This window comes from Zalophus californianus, chromosome 9 (assembly GCF_009762305.2).
Source record: "Zalophus californianus isolate mZalCal1 chromosome 9, mZalCal1.pri.v2, whole genome shotgun sequence".
NCBI lineage: Eukaryota > Metazoa > Chordata > Mammalia > Carnivora > Otariidae > Zalophus > Zalophus californianus.
This window is the reverse complement of record NC_045603.1, coordinates 57,523,470-57,548,482: the sequence shown is the minus strand read 5'-3', so window position 1 is coordinate 57,548,482 and position 25,013 is coordinate 57,523,470. Positions and strand designations below refer to the sequence as shown.

At 51.5% G+C, this 25,013-nt stretch overlaps 1 protein-coding gene across 3 annotated transcripts; it reads right to left on the bottom strand.

Moving 5' to 3' along the window:
* Nucleotides 1-1,553: 1,553 nt before the first annotated feature.
* Nucleotides 1,554-22,223, bottom strand: MYO1A (myosin IA). Of its 3 annotated transcripts, XM_027595786.1 has the most exons (30): nt 22,156-22,212; nt 21,056-21,344; nt 19,399-19,532; nt 19,153-19,268; nt 18,790-18,884; nt 18,494-18,598; nt 18,239-18,285; nt 18,021-18,084; nt 17,494-17,592; nt 15,391-15,494; nt 15,128-15,275; nt 14,541-14,659; nt 14,376-14,462; nt 12,918-12,983; nt 12,648-12,752; nt 10,217-10,279; nt 9,809-10,009; nt 9,413-9,639; nt 8,852-9,052; nt 8,520-8,613; nt 7,923-8,072; nt 7,743-7,811; nt 7,237-7,311; nt 4,156-4,290; nt 3,361-3,467; nt 2,836-2,968; nt 2,566-2,718; nt 2,260-2,387; nt 1,829-1,964; nt 1,554-1,785 (listed from the first exon to the last, which is right to left on the bottom strand). In XM_027595786.1, exons 3-29 carry the CDS (start codon nt 19,510-19,512, stop codon nt 1,841-1,843), a joined length of 3,129 nt encoding a protein of 1,042 aa, XP_027451587.1. In that variant the 5' UTR covers nt 19,513-19,532; nt 21,056-21,344; nt 22,156-22,212; the 3' UTR covers nt 1,554-1,785; nt 1,829-1,840. The 3 variants fall into 3 exon arrangements, with proteins under 3 accessions (XP_027451587.1, XP_027451585.1, XP_027451588.1); XM_027595784.1 differs by having other exon boundaries at nt 1,554-1,964; nt 22,156-22,211; XM_027595787.1 differs by lacking the exons at nt 1,554-1,785; nt 1,829-1,964; nt 2,260-2,387; nt 2,566-2,718; nt 2,836-2,968 and adding an exon at nt 6,806-6,866 and having other exon boundaries at nt 22,156-22,223.
* Between the last annotated feature and the right edge of the window lie 2,790 nt (nt 22,224-25,013).

Genomic DNA, 25,013 nt, shown 5'->3' with positions numbered 1-25,013 from the left:
GGGGGACAGGGCCTCCAGCCCTCCCCCCGCTCCCCTCCCCAGTCCAGAGAGCTGACAGTGCCTTCAGCCCTGGGGAAGGAAGGCAGGATGGGGAACAGCAGCTGCATATTCTCCTGAAATTGCTTCTGAAAATGACCAGACACTTCACTGGGAAAGTGACGACAATTTGGGCCCTGGGAGCAGGAGATGAGGCGGAGAGCGGGGGCGGTCAGGCTCTGGTAACCACCCACCCTGGCCAGACAGGATCTCCTCGGCCTGATTCTGAGAAGTCAAGGATGGGGGGAGCTGTGGGGGGCGGCGGAAGGCTGACGGGGAGCCTGAGCTCCCCTCACTCAGGACACAGCCCCCCCCACCCGCCTGGGAAGCACTCCCTGGGCCTTCTCCCCGCCCGGAGCAGGGTGTGCAGCAACGCAGGCTGGTGCTGGGAGAGCGACATCAAGCTGCAGGCAAGAAGAGAAGCAATCGGGTCTCCCGGCGGCATGATTACCTGGGGCCATGAGCTGCCTGCGGATGATAGAAGCTCTGGAAGCTCGAGGTGGAGGGAAACCCCAGCCTCCAGGCCCAGAGAGCTCAGTGGTGGAGACAGGGAAGAGGCAAGGAAGGTAGGGGTGGCGAAAGGAGGGAGAGACCTGCAGAGACAGGAACAAAGGCAGCCATTTGTACGCTCTCACAGAGCACAAATCTACCTTTCACTGCAAACACGGGAGCTGCTTGTTCCCTAAAGTACAGACAGGGGTGGGAGAGGCTGAGACAAGCAGAGTCTATAAGGAAACAGATATTAAGGGAGAGGGGAGATATTCAGAGCGTTATACAAAATATTACATATTGATATTAGAGCCCACAGGAAAGGGGACAACGAGATGGTGTGAAACAGTTGAAAATCGAGAAAAAAATAATGGCGATGACACAAGGGTGGGATGACATAGGGGGGGAGAGTCTGGATCTGGGAGCCTCCCCCCCCCCCCCCCCCCCCGCCACACACCCTCCGCAAGTGCCACCAGCTGCTGGCCCCAGCTGCGGGGCAGTGATTAGCAAGATAACTGTTGGCAGAAGCCTCGCATCTCTGGTGTACAGAAAGGAAGGGGATGCTGGGGGGCAGATGTGGCAGAGCCCAGTGATGAGCTCGGGGATGGAGGGGGCACTGGAACTCTTGGGTGCAGGGGACCCTGCATTCCCCAGCTCACCTCAGCTCACATGAGCCCGCCAGCCTTGGGCCTCTTTTCAGGCTAAATCTCCAAAGGATCCTAGTTTCTGACAAGACAGGGATCCTCACTTTTTCCCTCCAGGGACACACTTAATGAATCAGCCCGTTGGCCACCTGGGACCTGAGCCCCATCGCTGGCTGCCCTACCCCCACCCCAGTCTCTCCAAACCCCGCCAGAGCTCAGCCGGTCAAGGAGCCCGCAGACAATTTCCCTTCTTTTCCATTCTTATTATCTGCATTTGCTAGCTCCAAGGAGCCTGAGGAGGGGAAAGGGGGCGAGGGCAGTCAAAGTACAAGTCCTGTGAGGGTGGGGGAACAGGGACTCACCCACACTGAGCGAATGTTTGGGAAGTCACTTGTTTTATTAGTGGGCAAAGAGGCTGAGGGTTGGGAGGAAGCTAAGTTCTAAGGGAGAAGGGACTGGAAGAGTTTGGGAGAAGAAAGGTCCTCTTCAAGGGTTCTTCAGTCTCTGAGCCCCATCCCCAGGATCAGAGGGGTTGGACAGGAGATCCTCCCACAAACGCCAGTGGGAGGGGTGGGCACTGGTCCTGGAGAAGAAGCTGTTGTCTCTGCGTTCAGACCCCACCGGTCCTGGAGAAGAAGCTGTTGTCTCTGCGTTCAGACCCCACCTCCTCACTATACAGTCACTTCCAGGCCACGGCTTCCTTTCTTCTTGAAGCTTAGCTTGCCATTTCTACCACCCTCAGGGCCCTGGATGACCTTGACAGCCACACTGCTCTCCTTGAACCTCACTGAGAAACTGGAGGGGGAACAGACAGAGGGGCAAAACTAGTACCCCCATCCCCTCACCCCTACTCCCATATTTTCATGATGGCTTCCCCTCCCCTTCTTGAAGGAAGCGCATCTCTCCTCCCCTCGCGTCAGAAGACTCAGGGCCCCAGAGAACTTGGGTGGGGAGACTAAGAAGCACCTCCGAGCCTTGCCCTGACAGAGCGTGCTTCACTTTCTGACTACACGAATTTTCCCGGTCACAATGACCAACAGCTTGATCATCTGCCCCCAAGCTGGCCCTCACCCCCAGCTCATGGCCTTACTTCTCAGTCACGGTGACTGGAAGCTGCTTCTGTGTGGCATCCAGCACAGCCCGGTACATTTTGGTTAGCAGTTCAATCACATGTTCGCTGACCAGCAGGAAGTCCCCCTTGGAGCCCACTGATGATATCTTAGGAAGGGGGAGAAAGAGTGAGGATGGAATTCATTTTTCCTCCACAGGAGCAGCCTGAGAGGCATTGAAGGCCCAGAGTGAGAGGTCTGGGCCCCATCACCTCCAGCACCCCCCAACCCCGTGATGCCCACCACCTTCTCCAGTCCGAGGGCCTGCACCCAGGGAGCTCTTATACCTCACTCATATGTAAGCTAAAAAGCCCATCCTTGAAGCTGGTGACTGACATCCCGGAAACACTGTCCAGCCCAATGACAGTTTTGGCCTGGGACTTCTTGGTGTCTATGAGAATCACATGCCCCTTGGTCAAGAGAAGAATTCGGGAGGAAGTCTAGGGAGAGAAGAGGAAAGTGTGAGGAAAGGCGAGGATGAACCCCCATCCTTCCAGCTACCAGACCCACGGCTCTGGCACAGGCTCTGGGAAGGAGTTCAGGATGCGGGCCTTCACCTTGCCGTTGCCACGATTGACCTTCTTCACGGTCTCTGCCATTAGAACAGGCCCTTCCGCCCCGCCCTTCAGCTTCTGCAGCTTGGGGTTCCCTTGCAGCCCAATGTAGTCAGCGCGGAATGGGATGGGGACACTGAGGACACACAGGAGGTACGTGGTGGAGACCAGGTTCTTACTGCTGACCCCCAAGGCCCTGGGCCTCCCCACAGTGAGTTCCCCTCTTAGCCCTCCCGTGCCCCTTTCCCCACCCTCCACCATATCCTCTGAGTGGTTCTCAGAGCACGGTCCACGACCGACAGCAGCGTCCCCTGGGGACTTGTTAGAAAGGCAAATTCTTGGGCCCAGAGCCCCAGACCTGCCGAATCAGAAACTCTGAGAAAGGGGTGCAGCAATCCAGGTGTTACCAAGCCTGCCAGGTGGTCCTGATGCACACTCAAGTTTGGGAACCACCGTCCTATCCCACCTGGGGGAATCCTCTCTTTGCTCCTGATGAAACTGACTGCGCGAGGTCTGAAGGGCCCTCACCTCTGGGGGTAGGAAGCCTTCTTGCCCTTGAACAGTTCGCTGGCACAGAGCTTCTCCCTCAGGATCTCTACCTGCTTCGGGGACAGCTGATCCCGGAATTTCTTGCACTGTGAGGGGGAGGCGGAGGGGCTAAGCTCCCGGAGGCAGGGGGCAGGACTGGGGAGGGGGTGGGGAGAACACTGAGAGGTGGAGAAGAGGAGAGACAGCAGATAGAACAGGCTCTAGGCACTTCAGACAGGCCAGGGGCTGCAGGAGCCCTGGGGCCTGAGGGACTTCGGGGAGAGGGATGGAAACAATCAAATGCCAGCCCTAGGAGGGAGGGCTGTATGCCCAGCACACAGCGCAAGGCCTAGTCTAGACAGGTGCTCAATAAGCATTTCCTGAACGGAAGAACACTGCTGAGTGAAATAAGCCAGACATAAAAGGACAAATGTATGATTCTACTTATAGGAGGCCTCTAGCACAAATTCAGAGAAAGTAGAGGATGCATTCCAGGGCCTGGAGGAGTGCGGAACGGGGAGTTACTGCTTCATGTGCCCAGAGTGTCAGTTTGGGATGATGAAACAAAGTATGCAGAGGGATGGTGGTGATGCTCTCACAACAGTGTGAATGTGCTTAATGCCGCCTCACTGTCTACTTTAAAATGGTTAAAATGGCCAATTTTGTTATGTATGCTTTTCCACAATAAAAAAAAAAAATGAAAAACAAAAGTGGAAGAGAGAGGCAGAAGAGGAACATCAGAGGGAGGAGGAGAAAAAGAGAAAGGAGAGGCGCGGCCCCCCGGGCCCGCCTCACCTTCCAGTGGTAGAAGAGCTGCCGCAGCTCCTGGTTAGCTGTGTGGAAGCACCTGTAAGGCGCAGCTGGCCACGTTTTGTCCAGGATGTTGGTAGATGGCAAACTGTTCTTCAGCCCCAGCAGGAACTTCTGTGTCTAGATGGGGAAGGGGCGGGATTGGGAGTGGACCGATGAGAAGAAAATCCTCCCAAGAGGCAAACTCTCCTCCAGATCCTGCCACTAAAAGGGAGGGAGGCCACCCAGAGTGAGAAGCAGCAGGTGGAGCGAGGAGATGGAAGGGAGTCCCCTCCCAGATCTCTTTTGGTGTCAAGTGTAGGCTGGAGGCTGGCCAGTAAGAGTATGAATGGGAGACTGAAGGGAGGGAAGGGTTAGTTCCAAGCAGAGACCTGCTGCCCAGGGTAGTGAGGTGAGAGGAACCAAGGTGAAAACTGGCCTCGAAAGTTCGCTCCTGTAGCTCCCTATTGTCTGGGTTCACAATTGCTTACCGCTGGCTGCCTCTGCAGGGGCCGTCTCCCCTCCTCTCTGATCAGTCAAGCCCAACACCTCCACCTGGCATTCAAAGTCTGCCACATAGAGCCCAACCTCATGCCACAGGATCCCCTGCACTATCCTGGCACACCTCTCAGACAGGACTCCTCCACGTCAGGCTCTCTGCCCAGCCCATGCGTCATCACTCTGTGCCTTAGCCCACCCTGCTCTCAACTCAGCTCCGCCCACTCAGATTCTACCCATCCTTTGAGATGCACCTCCATACCTAAGACTAACAGTAAGTAGATACACTCATCCAACTGCAACGCATGCTCAAATCCTCCTAATGTCCTTTATAAACTTCTAAAAATGTCCTTTTTAGCTTTGGTTTTATTTTTCTTGTTCTAGGATCCAATCAAGTTTCACCCATGGCATCTGTTTAGTGTCTCCCAATCTAGAACAAGGATTCTCAAGTCTTTATATCCCAGGGAGCACCCAGCACCCTGTTTGTGGGGTAGAATTATTGAAGATATAGAAAATGCCTTGATTTTGGGGTACCCAGATGGCTCAGTCGGTTAAGCAGCCAACTCTTGATTTTGGCTCAGGGTCTTGAGATCGAGGCCCACCTTGGGCTCCCCACCCAGCCTAGAGTCTGCTTCAGGATTCTCTCTCTCCTTCTGTCTCTTCCCCACCCCCCTCCGCCTCACTCACTCATGCTCTCTTTTTCTAAAATAAATGAATCTTTAAAAAAAAAATGGCTTGATTTTGAGCACTTCTAAGTTTTGGGACTTGTTATGAAAACTTTTTACTAAGACATTAGGTTAGAAAAATTAAAATAGAAAAAGGCAGTGTACTCAGTATATTGCCGTAACTCTCCAGGAACCACCCCAGCTCTTTGATTCTTCCACTACAAAGATCTAGCAGGCTTGTTCTAATCACCTTAGACCCTGGTTTAAGTCCCCACTCCTTGGTCTGGTCTAGTTTGATTTAATTCAATAAATACGCCTAAGCATTTCCCGCAATCCCCCATGTTCTAATTGATGTGGAACCTCTGAGGGTTTTCTTTTTTTAATTGTTTGTTTTTTCTAGATCTAGAAAGTCTTGCCTTTCCCCTTCCAGCCCTCCTGCCCCAGGTAGGCCTCCATGGGGGGAGAGGGGACAGTGTGGGGAGACAGTCTTAGGTGGGCGTTAAACTCTGGAGTCAAACAGTTTGTATTCCAGCTCTCTTGCACTTACCACCTGTGGGACCCCTAGCAAGTTATTCAGCCTCTCTGGGCCTACAAAATGCGGGAAAGAAAAGGGTCTACCTGACAGGACTTTGGACGGCATTAGAGTTAATGCATGTAAAGGGCTTAGTGCATAATAAGTGTTCAAAAAATAGGTATTAGCATTAGTTACAGACAAGGCAATAGCAAAATACGGACTCGTCAGAAACACTGGAGGAATCCATGCTGAGTGGCCCCCGTACGCTTGCTTCTGCGGGGGCTGTGATTCACTGAAATATTGGTCTAAACGCAGCAGCTCCTGGAGTGACAGTCAGCAGATGCCTGAGACTATGCAGGTGAAAGAAAAGGTAGAGGAGGGGCCAGTCAGGAGGTAAGAGTCAAATCAGATTACTGGCCTCAGGGATGTGGTGAGAAAGCACGTACTCTAGGAGAGCGGCCGTTCTGGAGCCGGTGTGAGGAGACACAGGCCATGGAAGAGGCCTGGGAAGATGGAGCTCCCCTGGGGCGGGAGGAGGCGGGCACAGCGAAGGCTTAGGGAGGCAATAAGGAGGCCCAGGGATCCCACCTCTCCAACCACAGAGAGGAGCTCCAGTGAGTGTGTCTCAGAAGCATAATTTGTAAGAGTCCCAACAACTGTCAAAAATGGAATCAAAAATGGAATGAGTGGAGGTCAGTTCTCCTTTACCCCAGGCCTCTGTCCAAGATGTCCTGTTCTCCCTCCCTTTCTCTGGCCTTTCACAAGGCATCGCTGGTAGTGCTAATCTCTCCCGGTCTGCTTTCCCTCACCCTTCCTCAGAAGCACTATCGCTATTGGATGGACATCTCTGGAAATCACCCTCCTCTGTTTTCCTCTCGCTGGAAGCTGCCCATAGTTTGAATGTCCTGGCTTTTTCCTGCCACCTGGACCCAAGTCCTCCAGAATTAAGATCTTTCCTGAGATTTAGTTTTGGACTCACTTGCTGTGGTTTCAGAAGAGAGATAGGATTCCTCCACCTTCACCCGAACCCTAAAACGGATCTTGGAAGGTTGAGTTAGTTAGCACTGTTGCTAACCATCCGGCCCATGTCTTCCTGAGCCTAATTCACCACAGACCAGTCAGCGGGTGTGCTGGGAGCCCTTCCGGCCACCATGTTGCCTGCAGTGTCCGCTCAGGCCAGAACGCCCTCCCATTCTGCCCCTGGGCCCTGGGACGCTGGAGCCTGCTCCCTGCAGGTTGCTGCCCCACCCCCTTTTATCCCTGGACTTCATCGTCAAGTACCAGCAGATTGAAGAAGCCCTTGGGGGGAAAGCCTTGGGTCACCTCTTCTCAAACCCTTCATCTTCCTTTTCCAACCCTGTCCCTCCCTCCTCAACCCCCCACCTTCCACCCTCGACCCCCACCACTTACTATGCTCTTGTAGATGAAATTTGCCAAGGTGAGGGCAGCCCCTGACCGGAAGTACTTTCGATAATCCTTGCGGGCCTGGCAGGGACAGACGAGAAAGCAGCCAAAGTAAAGATAGACAGTTAGACCTAAAAGATGACAGATCGAGAAGAGGTTCTACTATTTCTCACCCACACAAAGAACACAGTAAGATAAAGAGCTGACACTGTGCTAGAGGGAGCGAGTAAAGGCAGGCGAGTTGGCAGAGAGGAGGGCCCTCCAAGCAGCAAGCAGAGCTCTGTTGCCAGGTCAGAAACACACCCAGACACATGCACACGTCTCCCTAGCATGCGTCCACACTCCCGGACACACACCAGCAGACCCAGAAACACACGCAGACACGCCATCACGCTGCCGGAGGTCCCGCTTTCTGCTACTCTTTCCTCCCCGCTGCCGGCACACTCCGGGAGAAACCACATGGCGGAAGGACCCGGGGGTGGGGAGGAAGCCCCACTGCCCTCCCCCATTACCTTCCACCCTCGCACAAAAGCCTGGATCAGCAATGCTGACGCCTTTATCTTCCCATAACGTTTCTTTTGCTGCAGAAAACAATAGGCCTGTTAGGAAAAAACCCCATTTCCTGAACCACCTCTCCTGCTGCCCGGTCTCCTATTAGAGAGAGGAGGTGGGACTTGGGGGGTAACTGGTACCGCGTTGCCCCGAAACCAGGCAGAGATGACAATCTGGCTCTTGCGCATCAGCTGGTAGTGGGTGCGGCAGCGCCAGCCCCGGTAGGTCTTCTGTATGAGTGTGGCCAGCTGCTGCAGTCTCAGGCGCCGCTGCTCTTCCAGGTGGAACAGCTGTGGAGAGCAGAAGGAGGGGCTGAACGGCTGGCTTGGGGGAACCTGGGTGCCAGGCCTTCCCAGCCAGTGTCATACTCATTCCTTTGTCTTCTCAGCGCCTGCACTCACTCCACGGGCACCTACTGAACTCTAACTCTGTCACGGGCCTGTGCTAGGTTTGGACACTCAGACACGAGTGGCACATGCCCCGGACCCTCAGGAGTCCCGCTCCAGCTAGAGGCACTTAGCATGGGCCGTGCAGGCCCCTAACTGCCAGGGCTCAGGGCAGGGTGGGAGCCCAAGGATTCAGGTCCTGGGGATAAAGTCCCTACCGAGAGCAGACTGCCTCACCCACCACCCACCCCCAGTTACAGATGCTCCTCTCTGCCCCAGCCTCTCACTTGTGGGCTCTCCAACCCGTCTACCTCCCACCAGCGCCAAACACAAGTGCCCCCTCCGTCTCACAGTACTGGGGCTTCTGATGAAGATCTTCGTCTTCCCGAAGACCAGCTCCTCTGAGGACAAGCTCAGCTCCTCCACGACCTTCTTGACCCCTTCCCTACAGGAACAGATGGAGAAAGCTGCCCAGGGGTATCCCAGGGAAGGGTCTTCTTTCAACTTTCCTCAACTCCTTCTACGCAGAGAGAAGGGTTCAGGGCTTGCAGACTTCAGAGCCTTTGAAAAGTGAGCTTTCATTTCCCCAAGTATCCACTCACAGAGCTTTGGGGATTTACACGACATTGCTCTCTCCCTGGCCCAGATGGTCCCTGCTCCCCTGTCTCCCCCAGCAGTCTTACCGGTCTCCCCCATTCCAGCGAGGCCATGTGCTCCGGCTCAGTAATCGGTACCTTTCCAGGAAGGGCCCGTACCTCTGGCGGTAGGCATAGCCCGCCCGTCGCACCCGCACATTCTCTAGCAGTCCCAGGTACCGAGTCTGGACGGCCACCAGCTCTGACGAGAACTGACCTTGCTGCTGATGCTCATTGGGCTTTATACACCTTGGGGTGGAGGGGTGCAAGGCACAGGCCTCAGGAGCTTCACCTTTGCAAGTATGACCCATCCTAGTCTCCATAACCCTATTCTGCACATGGCCCCCTGGGTAGAAACATTTCAGAGGAAGTGAACATGCTGGCCTTCCCAGCTTCACTCACTGTAGCATGGTCCCTCTATCAAAGTCTGATGCTCTCCCTGCTACAGGACTCTCAGCAACTCATCTGGCTTTGTTTTTGATGAGGAAAGGGCCTCTGATACCCCTCTTCCAGAGACACCCCCCCCCCGCAAAAGACAAAGTCTATAGTGCACAGACACTGCATGCGCCATCACGTATGCTGCATTTCCCTATGTGCCCGGCATGTCACCTGATGTAGTTGGGGTTTTTGGAATACAGGTTCTTCATGAGTATGGCCACAGAACTCTTGAACTGAGCCCCAGCAGTCGGGGGGCGTTTGAGAGATGCCTGCTTGGGATCTCCCTCAGGGAACAAGGACCGAAGGAGGGGGTGCCGGGCCTTCCACATGGCCTGGGACAAGTCCCAGAAGAGTAGGTCATTGTTCTTATCAATGAAGCTGTTCACGTTGTAAGTCACCTGTAGAGAAACAGCTATTGGTCTGGAGGGCCCATGACCTTGTCCCAACACTTTGTGCTCCCAGTGTCAGCGTGAAGTATTCCCAGATCTCATCTCCCCCCAGTTTCTCCCCCACTGCCTTCCACCCACGCCCAGCCCTAGTCTCTACCCTTCAGCCCTGCCATGTCACCTTGCCCGCATAGTGGCAGATACGGAAGCTGCTGAGGCCCATGGTGTGGTCATACTGGTGCTGGGCATTCTGGGTGACTTTGCTCTCATAGTGATTGTGCTTGGAGAAGAGCTGGTTCAGCTTCGCTAGGAAGGTGGTGTCACTGACCACCCCAGGCCGTAGGCACTCCTCGTCCAGCATGGCCAGGATGCCTTGCTGATTCTGGTCAGGGAAACAGGATCAGCCCAACCTAGGCCAAGTCCTCCAATATGTCCACATTCTCACTGCTGCCCCTCTGCCGCTCACCCTTTGTCCTCTTTACCACCCTTACCAAGTGGGGCAGAGGGAGGAGGGCAGGAGAGACAGGACAAAGATATGCAGGCAGTCTGGAAGAGGAAGAAGGTCTCGAGATGAGAGAGGGTAACTCACATGCTCAATGAGGTTGCAGATAATGCCATTATCAAAGTAGTCCACTTTTGTCCATGGTATGCCCTGGCAAGAAGAGATGTGACAGGTCACAGGAGCAGGTCCAAGACCTCATGGGGCTCAGGTTCCCTTTCACCCATCCCACAAAGGACTCAGAAAGCCCTGTAGTTAAGAGGGGGGCTTGCTGTAGTTTCTGTTTAGGTCCCATTCCCTCCAAGGTTGATGGAGAATTTGTGGCATGGGGGGCTAGACACATGGGAGGACCCAAAGCAGCTGTGAGGAAGAGGGAGATGCTGCAGAGAGCCCTGTAGGTGCTGCGGGGTGGAGACAGAAGTGTGATATGTTGAGTAAAGGCTGCGATAGGGATTACCCCGCTGTGGGAGTAGGGAAGGATCCCTGAGGATGTGGAAGAGCAAATGGCCACACTGCTCTCACAACGACCTATAAAACCAAAGCGCATGAGCCCACCTCATCAAACAATAGACCTACCTTGATACATCTTCAAAGACCTACATCAGTGCTTCTCAAACTTGCATCACAGTCATCTAGAGGGCTTGGGAAAACAGACTGCTGGGCCCCACCCTCAGGCTTTCTGATGTAGCATGAACTGGACAGAGCCCCCAGGAATCTGCCTTTCTAACACCTTCCTGGGGGATGCTGATGTTACTAGTTTGAGAACCACTAATCTACCTGATACTTTGGGATTGTATGGTTTTTGTTTTTGTTTTTTTAAAGCAAGAATGGGGGCACCTGGGTGGCTCAGTCAGTTAAGCTTCTGACTCTTGGTTTCAGCTCAGGTCCTGATCTCCGGGTCACTGGTTCTGTGCTCAGCATGGAGTCTGCTCAAGATTCTCTCTCCCTCTGCCCTCCCTCCCCCGCACACACATGCATGTGCGCGCTCTCTCTCTCAAATAAATAAATCTTTTTTTAAAAGATTTTATTTATTTATTTGAGAGAGAGAGAAAGCGAGAGCATGAGTAGGGCAGAGGGAGAAGGAGAAGCAGACTCCCTGCGAAGCAGGCAGCCCAACGTGGGGCTCAATCCTAGGACCCTGGGATCATGACCTGAGCCAAAGGCAAACACTCAACTGACTGAGCCCCCCAGGGCACTCCAATAAATAAATCTTTTTTTAAAAAGGCAAGAATGGTAGGGATGAAGACCCAAAGATAATTGTTGCCCACTTTAGGGATAGCTGCAGGCGGATAGCTCCTGGTCCCACCCAGGGGCCAGCCCTCCCAGGCTCAGGCCATTCCCGAGTGTGGGGATGTGGCTAGGGAGCACAAGCCTCTCTCTCTCTTTAGGGATCTTTAGGGAACGCAGAGTGGAATTAAGTAGAGTTGTCCTCCTACTTCATCCCCGATATACCCTCCCTAACTAGTTAGATGAAGTATGATATCCTTACAATTCTATGTAGCTATAAAGATGCTTCTTTATATACCGATATGGAAAGATCTCTTATTAACTGATGAAAGCAAAATGTAGAGCAGAGTGTATGCACTGCCACTTGAATAAATTCTGTGGGAAAACGTACTTATAGATTTGCTTGATTACACAAAAAAGACCTCTGAAAAGGGCCCCTTCAGTTGCCTCTAGATGGGAGGAGTACTAGGAGGCTGGGAGGGAACGCTTCTTTATATGCTTTTTTAAGCTTTTTGAATTTTGAAGCATGGGAATGTGTTCTCTATTTGATCATTAAATTTTTAAAATAAAAATATACAAAACAACTAAAAAACAAAAACCTTTCCCACACATTGTGACCGCATTGCCTGAAATTCTGCCACAGCGGATTCCTGAGGGCTCACAGGCAGCATCCCTGGGAGGGTTTTGATGAGTGAGACTGTCAGCCATTCACACTTTGGGGTGGATTAGCTCAATCAGATAGCTTTTCTAACACCTAGCCATAGAAAACAAGGGTTCTCGCCAAACAGGGGAAGGAGTGTGGAAATGTTGAGCCATGGGGCACTTCTGGGGAGGAAGTCTGGGATGAGGGTGCCACAAAAAGGGACCGTGACATCGGCCAGGGCCCGAGGAGACAAAGAATTCTGAGACGTTAGAGAAGAGCACCAAAAGGGATGTGTGGTAGGGTGACGAGGCTAGGAGAAATGTCCCTTCTAAATCTGGCTCACAGTGCGCTGCAGGATGCACACAGCTGTCCCCCCACCCTCGTGAGGTCTCCCCGCCACACACACACCCTTCCATCGGTCTGCCCCTTCCTTGCATGGCCTGGGGTGGGAGCAGGGGGCTTGGGGGCTGAGAAAAAAGACCAGGGCTTCTTGGGAAGGCTGGACTGTTCACCTGGGCAAGGGAAACTTTTTGTGCTTTGTGTTCGCATCTGGAGACAAGTAAGAGGAAATTGTGATGGAGCAAAAGGACAGATCGGGCATGTGCCCAGAAGCAATTTCCAAGAGGGTAGGCAGGGGAAGTCTGAGCGCACCTCTCTCTCATATTCTTCCTGCTCCTCTTTCAGCGTCATCTCGATGAACACCTGCTGCAGCTTCTCGTTGCAATAGTTGATCACAAACTGCTCAAAGCTATTGTCCTGAGGGAGGGGACCCGGGGCAGAGAAGGGGCAGCTCAGCCCAAGACTCTTCCTGCCTCTCAGCCCTACACCTTCCCTCTCCCAACCCGCCCCCGCCATCGCCTTTGAGCCCACATGCCCCAACCCTAGGGAAGCAGGTGCTGCAGGTGGGTGAAGTTCTCTTACCTCTAGAATTTCAAAGCCATAGATATCCAGGACCCCCATTACCTTCTTCTTCTCCCCAGTGCCCACCTGAAGAGGAGGAAAAGATAAATCTGAGGACAGGCCTCCTCTGCACACCAGGCTAGGCCCTTCTTGGGTGGAGGTGACCGGAGTAGAGGGCAAACAGAACTCGGGTGAGCTTGACCATGCTGGGAAAGAACTGTTGTGATTTTATTCTCCTTCCTCCTCTACACGCTAGAGGACAAGCAGAGGGAGGGAGGGAGAAGGGAGATGCGAACAGATTCCAGGCTGGTGCTCCGAGGGAACAAGGTAGGAAGACATTAAGATCCTCTCAGGAAAATAATCATCTCTTAGATTTATAGAGCACTTTACAAAAAATTCTACGCTCTTCCTTCATTAAGCCTCACAATAACCCTAGAAGGTGTGATTATTCCCATTTTACAGATGAACAAATCAAATTTCAAAAGGGCTAAGCATTTATCCAAACCTAGATTCAAATCCTATTTTCCCCTGCTGCCTTTCAGTAATAGCTTCTGAATTGATGGCATTTTCATGTACAAAAATTTTGAACAATAGCTCCATTTTGATCTAATTCACATTCCATAAAATTTACCCTTTAAAGGTATACAATTCAGTGGGTTTTTTCCAGTATATTCAAAAGGCATATGACTATCACCACTACCTAATTCCAGAGCATTTTCATCATCCCCAAAAGAAATCTTGTACCCATACCCATTAGCAGACACTCCCCCCTTCCCCTCCCCTGACCCCAAGCCCCTGCTAACCATTAATCTACTTCCCATCTCCATGGATTTCCCTATTCCGGACATTTCATATAAATGGAATCATACAAAATGTGGACTTTTGTGTCTGGCTTTTTCCACTTGAATGTTTTCAAGATTTGTCCAAGCTGAGCATGAATCAGTACTTCGTTCCTTCTTATGGCCAAATAATACCCCATTGTATGAATATACCACATTTTGTTTATCCTTTCGTCAACCAAAGGACATGTTGAGTTGTTTCCACTTTTTGGCTAGTATGAATAATGTCTCTCTGAACTTTTGGGTACAGGTTTTTATGTGGACATCTGTTTTCAAATCTCTTGGATATATATCTGGGAGTGGAATTTCTGGTTATATGGTAACCATGTACGTAATTTTATCCAATCCTCACTAAGCCCTGTGAAGCAGGTAGGCATGAATGTCCAGTTTTCCAAATCAGAAACTGAGGCTCAGAATCTCTGTGAAATGAAAAGGCCACGCAGCTGATAAGTAGGGATCCAGAGAGTCAAACTCAAAAACCAGAGATGTTTCCACAACAACACACTATTGGAAGGAACTGAACCCTACCCTTCATCCTTCTTCCTCTGCTCATCTCAGAACCCAAAGTATGGGGATGGTGACCAGGGCAAGAAAGGTGATGCAGACAGGAAAGAGCTGGGGGAGGAGAGCCATCTCTCACCTTGATACTCTCATTGATTCGATTCACTATCCAGTTGAAAAGGCGGCTGTAGATGTTCTTGGCCAGAGCATCGCGAGCATACTGAGCCTGCAGGGCAGGGCCAGCTGGTTAGGAGGGCAGCCACAGAAGAGTCCCCAAATCAGCCTCCTCCCATAGGGCCCTTACCTGAATGACATTCAGTGCAGTGACCACATTTTCTTTGGCTGTTTTCATGGTCCTTGAGCACAAAGCTTTCTCTAGTTCCTCTGAATTCAAACCTATCATTTCCCCAATCTCCTGAATACCTGGAGTGAGGAGGAAACACAACATGGCCTGAAAGAGGGCTTTCCTCCCGGGGAGGGAGGGCTAAGAAGTGACACTGCTAGGAGACAGGTGTCCCTGGGTCTTGCTGGGGATGTCCTTACAGCCCATCCAGGACATGGCCCAGGAGGAATCTCTGGGGAGGAGGAGAGAGGGAGCTCTGGACACTTTGAATGCATTATCTACTTTAATAGGAGAATCTCCTGAAATTCTTTGTAAAGACTGCACTGAGATTCAGAGAGGTCCCAGAATCTAGGTCTATCAAACTTCATAACCTCATTCCAAAATGTCTCACTGGGAATTCTCCATGAGTGTGTTTGGGGAAGAACTTGGGAATGGGCTGAGTGGGACTGAATCAGAGTGGAGTCAGTTACGCAGGAGATGGTGGAAGAACAGAAATTGTAGTAGGAGATTGGGGAGCAGCTTGGGGGTACCAGCAGGGCGGTGCAGACCTCTCCCATCCCGGATGCCACTTGCTGATGTCCCATTGGCCTGGAACTCGTCTGCCAGCTCCACGTTCCCCAGCTTCAGCACGAGGGCCGTCACCTCGAGCACCTGTTGAATCTCCTCCTCCGAGAAACCAATCACAGTCATTGCACTCTTGAGGAGAGAGCAGAAATCAGAAGCTGAACAGTCGTGCTAGTTCAACACCTCCCTTCTCAAAGCCAAAGCCTGGGCTCAGAGGATGACCTAAGGGCCCACCCCGGGCACCCACCTGTACAGCCTTGAAGTTGGAGGCATCGTCCATGCCGTCAACTCTGGACACTTTCTGGTTTAGGAAGGCATAGCCACTTGTGTCCCGCTCAAGCTTCAGGGCCTCTGGGAGGGCCAGTGTGAGGGAAGAGGGTTAGTACGCAGGCTCTCAGGAGTCCTCTGGCCTTGACTCTCAGAGCCCCTGCCTCAGCTTGGTTTACTCATTAATTCAAAGGAGCCATTTTTGTTTTAGGCTCTTCCCTTGCCTCCTTTATTTGGGGATCATGAATTCCCATGATGATAGACTAAATTTTTAAGCAGTATTTAGGGTTTGGGTGTTCTTAATTGTTGGGTTTCTTTCCAACTCTTATGAAAGAAAAATCTCATTCCACTCCTCATCCCACACTCAGGGTTCTAAACAATGAAAACAAACAAGCAAACTCTCTGTCCTGCTCAGTTCTCAGTGGCTCTGAGAGGACAAAGGTGAGGAAAGAAGGATGAACACATATCTCCCACCCACCCCGAGCCTCGACACCTCACCCTTGGCTGGGGTTGGCCCCTTCATTCTTTGTTCACTAAGTACCAACAAAGTGGAAGGTGCTATGTTCCCCAACCCTGACCCCTCTTCTGGAAGCTTTTCTCTAACATTGTGGGGCTGAGCCAAAAGGCTCTCTTGGGGTCCCCCCATGGTGAATCTCTATCCCAGCCATAACACATGGGCTAGGTTTTGTTCTTTTCTGTCTCTCCCACAAATGAACAACTCGTGTGTTGGGACTGTGTTTTTCATCTTCATATCCTGTGTGCCTGGTTGGCATATACAAACTTTTTTCTTTTTAACAAATGAATCAAGAGAATGGTTGAAGCTGTTCACCTGAGATGGGAAGGAGTAGGTTAAGCATGGAGCTTGAGGGATATCAAGATCTGTTATTCACATGATCTGAGAATCAGGGAATGGCCCTCAAACTAGAGTGTAATGGCAGCTTCCCCTGAGACACAAATTTTGAAAGAGGAACCTGCTAAAGAGGGGTGTCTGGACAAAGAATGAGTCAGAAAGGCCCTGGGATGATGACACCACGGAGGCCCTGCTCAGACTTAACTTAAATCAATGGGTGACAGAATCAACCAGAACAACATACTAGTGTCTATGATTCAGACAAACTGAGAACAACCGAGACTATTGAGCCAGGAAGGAATAATGAGAGTTTCAGGGGCTCTTGAACCATGGAGATCCCCAGGAGGGGAAAGGGGAGGGGCACAAGTCCAGCAGAGAACAACCAGAAACCAAAAGGACAGGCCCTTGGGGGCCAGATACCCACAGTGCTCACAGCTAGAGGCAGGATTGGGAGGCAAACTCTGGCAAGGCCTGAAGTCACACCAGACTCCACAGTGATGCCGACCCAGAGCCAACTCAGGCCCGCTCCAGGGCTCCCCGGGACAAGGCATAGTACTCCATGACTTCTGCTCCTACAGCCACTGGCACAGGCCTGTTGGCACTAATCACACTGTATTCTGCAGTGTTTCTGTTCACATATCTGCCATCCCTAGAAGACCAAAGTTCTCCAGGACAGGGTCCATGTCATCTTATTCAACTCTGCATCACTAGAGACCAGCACAATGTTCGATCATAGTAGGTGTTCAAGAGATGTTTGATGAATGAATAAATGGAACCTCCATAAAACCATCTAAGAAGAGTGAATCAAGGACAGGGCCTGGGTGAGGCAGATGTAGACCCAGAACAACTTCAACTACAGCTCATCAAACATTCTTGAACACTTAGAATATCCTGTTGGATTTTCTGCTGAGCTATTGATAAAGTCCCTTAAATTGAAGATAGGAAAGAATGATAGATGGAAATAAGTGTTCCACTTTTGAAGCTAGCCTGGGGAAGGAGGAACCCAAGCAGGACAGAGGAATAAGAGCAGATCAAGAGGCCAGAAGATTTATTCCTAGCAATACAATCCCAGAAAAAGAAGAGAACACAGAGTTGGGGAATTGTTCCCAACAATGAGCTGATGAGATTCAGAGTGAGAAATGCAGAAAGAAGAAGCCTGAGGGCTACAGGGGCCCAGAGGAGACTGAATGGAGGTTGGGGATCTTCTGCCATGTGTCTGGGACAGGCACATACTCAGCAGGTGGGCATCTGCACCGGCCAGCAACTGATAGAAAATATGGAAGTTCCTTTCTCCTCCGAGCTGCTTCACCACTCGGGATTTCTCCAGCAGATCTGGCAGGGGATTAGAAAATAACATCCTGAGGGGCAGGGAGACACCAAGGCTTCCCTCTAAGTCTGCTCTCATCACTGGTGTTCCCAGGGCTTGGGCAGTCTCCTGGTAGCCTACTATTCCTTCCTACTGTAGTAAATCAGCAGAAAGGGACACTGTGGGGCAGGAAGGAGCGAGAGGTGGTGAGCAGAATGGGGAGACACTTTTGGGGCGCCTGGGTGTCTCAGTCAGGTTAAGCGGCTGCCTTTGACTCAGGTCATGATCCCAGGGTCCTGGGATCAAGACCCTGCGTCGGGCTCCCTGCTCAGCAGAGAATCTACTTCTCCCTCTCCCTCTGCCCCTCCCCCCTGCTTGTGCACATGCACTCTCTCTCTCTCTCTCTCAAATAAATAAAATCTTAAAAAAAAAAAAAGAATGGGGAGACACATACAGTTTGTGATGACGCCACCGAGGGGGGACCCCTTGAAGTCGAACTCAATGTCCATGTATTTTCCCTTCAGAGACCAGAGGGGGGGGGGGGGAGAGAGAGAGAGAGAGAGAGACTCTTCCTCCTCTTCTCACCACCCTGCCCAGCAGGGGTCTGTGCCCCATTCCTCCTTCTCAAGCCCCCACACCCTCTCCTCCCAGGCCAGGGAGATGGTCACTCACAAATCGAGAGGAGTTGTTGTTGCGGATGGTCTTGGCATTGCCAAAAGCTGCAGAGATGGGGAGAGGGGAGGTGAGGAGACTGAGGGGAGAAGAGGGGCTCTGGAGAAGGGGAAGGAGGAAGGTCTTCCAGCCATCATACCAATCTCAGATTTTTCAGGCTGAACGAAAACAGGGTAAGAGGGTGTAGGGCTGAGCATCTCTGGGGCCAGTCGGGTGGGGTGGGGGGGCAGAGGAGGCAGAAACTGGAATCCTCACCCTCCAGCACGGGGTTTGACTGAAGCAGCTGCTCCTTCACAGAGTTCACCTGCTCCCCTTTCCCACACACAGCCGCCACATAAGACATCACCAGCTTACTAGCCTCTGTGTAAGAGAAACCTTCACATGGATCCCTCCGCCCTTAACTCCCCTTAAGCCCAGCACCTCTCACCCCTCAGATGCAGAAAAACCAGGGAGGAATTTCTGGGGTGGGGGCAGGACCAGGCCTGGCTTGGAGAGAGACAAGAGGGTGGCTCCAGCAGTGACCCCACGGCGCCCCCAGCCAGGTGCCTCACCCGTCTTGCCGGCTCCACTCTCGCCCGTTATGAGGATGCACTGGTCTCGGTCTCGGTCCCTCAGTGACTGGTATGCCATGTTTGCCAAAGCATAGCTTGGAAGGGAGGAAGCAGGTGATGACTAAGGTTGGGCTAATCCAAGACATCATCTTTCACTCCATCTCCGGCCCGCAGAGTCATCCGCCCTCCTTGGACTAGACTGAGGCAAGTGATAGGTCTAGAAAGGGGCTTCCTGGGGCCGGGCGGGGTCGGGGGGGGTGGAAGCTGGAGAGCCTCCTTTAGGAGAAAGGATAGAGGAAATTAGGGTGTCTGGCTGTCAGGAAGTGGGGGCCCTGTCAGCCTTCCCTCGGTCCCTTTACTTACATATGGGACTTCAGCTCATAGAAGGTATAGTCCCGGTATTTGGCAATGAACTCTGGGCCATAGATGGGCAGCTGTTGGTAGGGATTCACGGAGATCAACACATTCCCAATGTAGGTCTGGAGGCAAAAAAGGTAAAGAGAATGAGCAGGGGTGGGGGTGGGGGATGCTGGGAGGGGGAGGAAAGAGTGGGAGCACAGGACCTCTCTGGCCACACACCCGCGGCCAGGGGCACCCATATGCACTCACATAAATCTCCTTCTTTTCATAGCGCAGCTGGAGGGTCTTGAGAAGAGACTCCTCCTCCAGGGGTTCCAGGAGCACCAGGTCCTCCACCCCCACAGCGCCTTCCAGGAGAGTCATGTCCAGAGGAGCTACCGGTCCTGGGAATAAGGGGTCAGTCGGCTGGCTGAACTCTGCTCAGCTTTAGGGGTCAGTAACTGTGTGAGGGGAAGAGGGCAGAAGGACCTAAGAGAGCCTTCCCCTCCAACTCCTGGCCCTAGAGACGGTCCTCAACCCAGGGAGGCCTCTGGACTAGCCAAAGCTAACTGCGGGAAGCTGTGGGAACTCTCCCCGAGTGGGGAGGATCCCCTGCTCCTGGGGTTAGGGCTGGTGGGGGTGGGGCAGGGGTGGGACAGGACCACCTGCCTTTGACCAGGGTAAGGAAGGCACCCAGCAGGCAGCGACCGGGGGGCAGGGGTTGGGGGGTTGGGGAGCACAGTTGTGTTTGCAGGAGAGCAGCCTGGGGAGGAAAGGGTAAGCTCTGGAGGCTCACTCCCTCCCGCACCGAGGCCCTAGCCAGGGTCCAGACTCACTGACCCTCTGCCCCCAGTTCTTCTCAGCTCCTACCTCTCGCAACCTCTAGTTAAGTCACCCGGCCCACCAACACCCAGCATGAACGTTCTTCCGAAGGTCCCTCTCATTGCCACAGTGAGATTCATCTTCTAAAGGGGGGCTGGATGAGGTGATTGATGAGTTAGAGGACAGAGGCAGGAGCTCCACCATAAAAGATTAGAATACCCCAAATAAAAGTGAGGTTGCTTTCTCCCACATCAAGTAGCTGTCACGATCTCTGGAGGTGCCTACACATCTGTCCCTATTTTTCCATCTCCAGCTTTTACACCCATTGCTGTAACCTTCCGGCATGGACTTTGCCCCAGAGGGACACACCCAGCTTTTTAGTAGCTGGTGGGAGTGGGCAAGGAGGAGCAGAATTATTGTGGGGCTCAGCCCCATGCAGTGGGCACATGGCAGGTACAGCCTCAGGAGGAAGCCCAGCCCTCCTCAGTCTTTCCTGTGGGACCGAGTAGGTGGGGCGGCCTGGTACGGAACAGAATCATTAGTACAATGGTCAGGGCTACTCCATAACAGGAATAAAAAAGCCACATCCTCCTAGTCTCCAGGAATGCTCAACCTGGGTGGGGGAGGGGAGGCAAGCAAAGATGGAAGTTTGGGCCAGAGGGGAACACAGGCTGACTTCAGCCTTCACTCTGCTTTCCCCAAGTTTCAGAAAATGAGACAGCTCGTCACTTCCTGGAAGGACACAACTGAGAGAACAGTAAGAATAGTGACACTAGCAATCTCTAACAGTCAGGTACCACGGGCCAGGCAAGGCTCCAAACACTATATACACGAAATCATTTGATGCTTACAAACAATATCCTCATGAAGTAGGTACTATTATTATCTCACATTTTCCAGATTAAAAAAAGTAAAGTTTTTAAGTGACTTGGCAGGCAGGGGTGAGCAGCAGAAGCAGGGCTGGAGAAAGGCATATTCTTTGGATTTGGATTTGAGGGGAGTGGGAATGTGACGGGCCAGGGGGTGGGGGAGGGAAAAAGGAAGCAGTCCCCAGATAGGGCACCCCTGGATGTGCAGAGCAGTGATAGGTCAAGGCAAGACTCACCCAACACTGGAACTAGGGTGTAACTTCAGTGTCCCTTGGAGAATGGTGAATGAAATCCCAATTGGACAGGAAGGGGGCATAGGAGTCCCAAGGCCCGAAGGGTGGAGAGGTGCCTTCGTTAACGGGAGCTGTCCATGGTGTCTGAGGAGCCAGGAAAGAGGTTGCCCTCCTCTTGCCAGTGTCCACTCTTCTGACCTTCTGCTGCCTCCTCTAGCCAAGGCTCCCTGTGCCAGTCAAGCCAGGAGAGGCCAGAGATGGCTGCTCAGCACAAAGTCCGAGGCTGTTCCTGCTGAGGGTGTGGCTCGATTAACCCTTCCCAGGCTGGATGCCCCAGAGGGAGATGCTCAGTCACAGGAGAAAGCCCCCTCTAGGTAGGAAAGGGTATCTGGCTGGGCTTAGCTGAGGGGCTCAGGTAGAGAGTTCTTGCTCCACTGCCCCCCAAATTTGGAAATAAGAGCAGGAATGGAATTAATAGCCAAGGAAAAGCTTTTCTAAAAAGTTAGGAATTTTTGCCAAAGAGGAAGGCAGGCTGGGGCGTCTTCCCTAGCAAAGAAACAGTACTTCCCTCAAACCTACCTTACTGGCAGTCAGAGGGTATTAATGACATTACTTGGGGAGCTAAGCAGACAAAATCCCCAAATTCCCTCCGCACTATGGGTCAGCCCCCACAAGCAGACCTGAAGGCTCTAGTTATAATACCACCTGGCATTTGTATGGATGCCAGTTTCATGGACTCCCACCTGTCTCATCTCACTGAATCACACCATCCTGTGAGCTAAGCAGTGCAGCTACTCAATCCACTGAAAAGGAAAATTAGAGGCAAATACTGAGATTCCACAGACAATACATGGCAGAACCAGGAACAGAATGTAGCTTCCTGACCCTAAGTCTCCCATAGGTTTCAGCCCAAGTCTTGGTATTTCTGGTTTTCATCCTTCTGGGCGAGGAACCTGAATGAGACCCTGAGATGCTACTTCCTGGGCACCAACCCAGCGGAAATAACCACCTCCAATAGATAAGAGGCTTATGCAATCCTATTTTCCAGGATACCCCCTCATCCACCCAGGAAAATTCCTGAACAACAGGCTCCCTCTGCCTACCATCCTCTCTCGCAGGCATGCACAAAGAGCACACTTAGCTGAAGACAGACTCCATCCTCCAACTCCCAGCTATAGCTGCTCGGTTCAAGGTCCAAACTCTACTGCTCTCACAGAAGCACTCTGCATATGCCTGGCCCATCAGCAATTCCATTATCAACCTGCCCCTACATGATTTATTGATCTACTATATATATATCCGAAGGGAGAAAAAAGGGCAAGGGAAAGAGAAAGCAAGCAAGCCGAGGGGAAGTGCCAGCAGCACACAATCCCAGGTATACATGGAAGCAGCATCCAGATCAGAGGCAGAAAGGACCACAGATCCTGTCTTTTGTGTGGAGGAAACAGACCTAGGGTGAGAAGCCACCTTCCCATGGTGTGATCCTGGGAACCCGGGTCTCCTGTTCTCCAGGCCAGGAATCTGCAGCTGCCCACAGCGTGGGGTTTATCTTTGTGCCCACCCACTCACTCGTTTTCTGAGGCCTCCTATGTACTCACACAAGAGAAGGGATTCTAAAATGAGATGGTATCCTCAGACCGAGACACAACGGCATCAACATCACAACTGGGGTGACCCACCATCCTAGTTTGTCTGGGACCTAGGGCGAGTCCTCTGAACGTGGGAACTTGAATACTAAAATTAGGAAGGTTCTGGACACACTGGGATGAATGGGTCACTCTAAATTAATGAGGTACAAATACACATCCAAGTCCGTGGCGATTTCAAGATCTGTCAAAGCATTCCGGGGATGAGAGGAGGCCTGGGGGACTGGGATCTGATCCCAGGCAAAACTCAAGTAACTGGAGCTGACTGGTCTTCCTCCATCATGATTCTGAAATCCCCTTCCTCTTCTCCCCATTAACATTTCTAGTCTGTATAAGGGGCACAAGGGAACTTTGGGGGCAATGGAAAAGCTCTAGATCATGACTGCAGGAGTGGTTACAAAACTCAATTAACTCTTTTTGTCAAAACTCAGCAAAACTTAAAACAAATTTTATTGTATATAAATGATACTTCAATAGAGCTGGCAAAAAGAAAAGTAAAAAAGAAGAAAGAAGAAACAATTCTAGATCCTTTAGTGCTGATTACTGACAGGGTCGGGAAGGCAGTAATTTTATGAAACTAATTCATATGCAGAAGTCCTCCCAAGGATATTCATTTTTTTAAACTGACAGAGAGAGACACAGCGAGAGAGGGAGCACAAGCAGGGGGAGTGGGAGAGGGAGAAGCAGGCTTCCCGCCAACCAGGGAGCCTGATGTGGGTCTCGATCCCAGGACCCTGGGATCATGACCTGAGCCGAAGGCAGATAGATGCTTAACACTTAATGACAGGTGCCCCAAGTATATTCATTTTTAAAAGATGCTACACAATAAAAACACAGAAGTTTTCAGATATGGTGAAGATGTTTGGTGGTAGAGGATCTTTTTGACTCTCACAAATTATTTGGTGTCAACTAGTAACATTGATCAAATACTTACTGTTTGCCAGGCAACAAGCTAAGTGTTTTACATCCTTGCTATTCAAAGTGAGGTCCATACCCCATATCTGAGTCACCTGGGAGTTTATTAGAAACGCAGAATCTTGGGGCATCTGGGTGGCTCAGTCATTAGGCGTCTGCCTTCGGCTCAGGTCATGATCCCAGGGTCCTGGGATCGAGCCCCACATCGGGCTCCCTGCTCCGCGGGAAACCTGCTTCTCCCTTTCCCACTCCCCCTGCTTGTGTTCCCTCTCTCGCTGTGTCTCTCTCTGCAAATAAATAAATCCTAAAAAAAAAGAATGCAGAATCTTGGGCCTAAACCCAGACTTATTGTATCAGAAGTCTGAATTTTTTTTTTAAAGGTTTTATTTATTTGAGAGAGAGATCACAAGCAGGAGGAGAGGCAGAGGGAGAGGGAGAAGCAGACTCCCTGCTGAGCAGTGAGCCCGATATGGGGCTGGATCCCAGGACCTGGAGATTGTGACCTGAGCTGAAGGCAGACGCTTAACCATCTGAGCCACCCAGGTGCCCCTAGAAGTCTGCATTTTAACAAGCTTCCCAGATGATTCCTACGCATGTTCAAGTTTGAGAAGAACTTCTTCACACTTAATCTTTTTTTGTCCTTACTAAAACCCTATGATGTTTCATACCTAGCAATGCTTTTTTATTAATTCAATGATTAATAATCACCTCCATCTCTTTATTTACCTAGTATAGTTACAGAAGGGAGAGGAGAAAAGATGCCATTAGTGTGCATTCATCTACATAAATTTACATATGATCTCCTCCTGATTCTTCCTATTTCACAGACTGTATGAAAAATGGACAATAGATTTCCATGTAGTCTAAATAACTGAGAAGAGAGGACACAGGCAGAGAATTAATGCAAATGCTGTAACGGATCCCCAGAGCAAAGGAAATAGCTAAAACATAAAAGAAAATGGAAGGTACCAGATTCCTCCTGCAGAAACCGGACCTACACATAATTGAAGTTTTTATTCCATGGCCCCTAATACTCACTACAGCCCCGCCCCCTCTCTCCGAACACAAAGCTCTTGGCAGACATCCCACAGCTGGATCCACAGGTCTTCCCCTCACCCCAGTGGAGAAACAAAAGATATTTTTTAGAAAGGAAGAAGTAGGGGCGACTGGGGTTGCTTAGTCAGTTGAGTGTCCGACTCTTGGTTTCGGCTCAAGTCATGATCTCAGGATTGTGAGATCGAGCCCCGAGTGGGGCTGTGCACTCAGCGGAGAATCTGCTGGAGATTCTCCCTCTCCCTATGCTCCTCCCCACTGCTCATGCTTTCTCTCTCTCTCTCTAATAAAAATAAATAAATAAAAAAGAAGAACTAAAGCACAATCGGAGTAGCTCCCTGGACTAG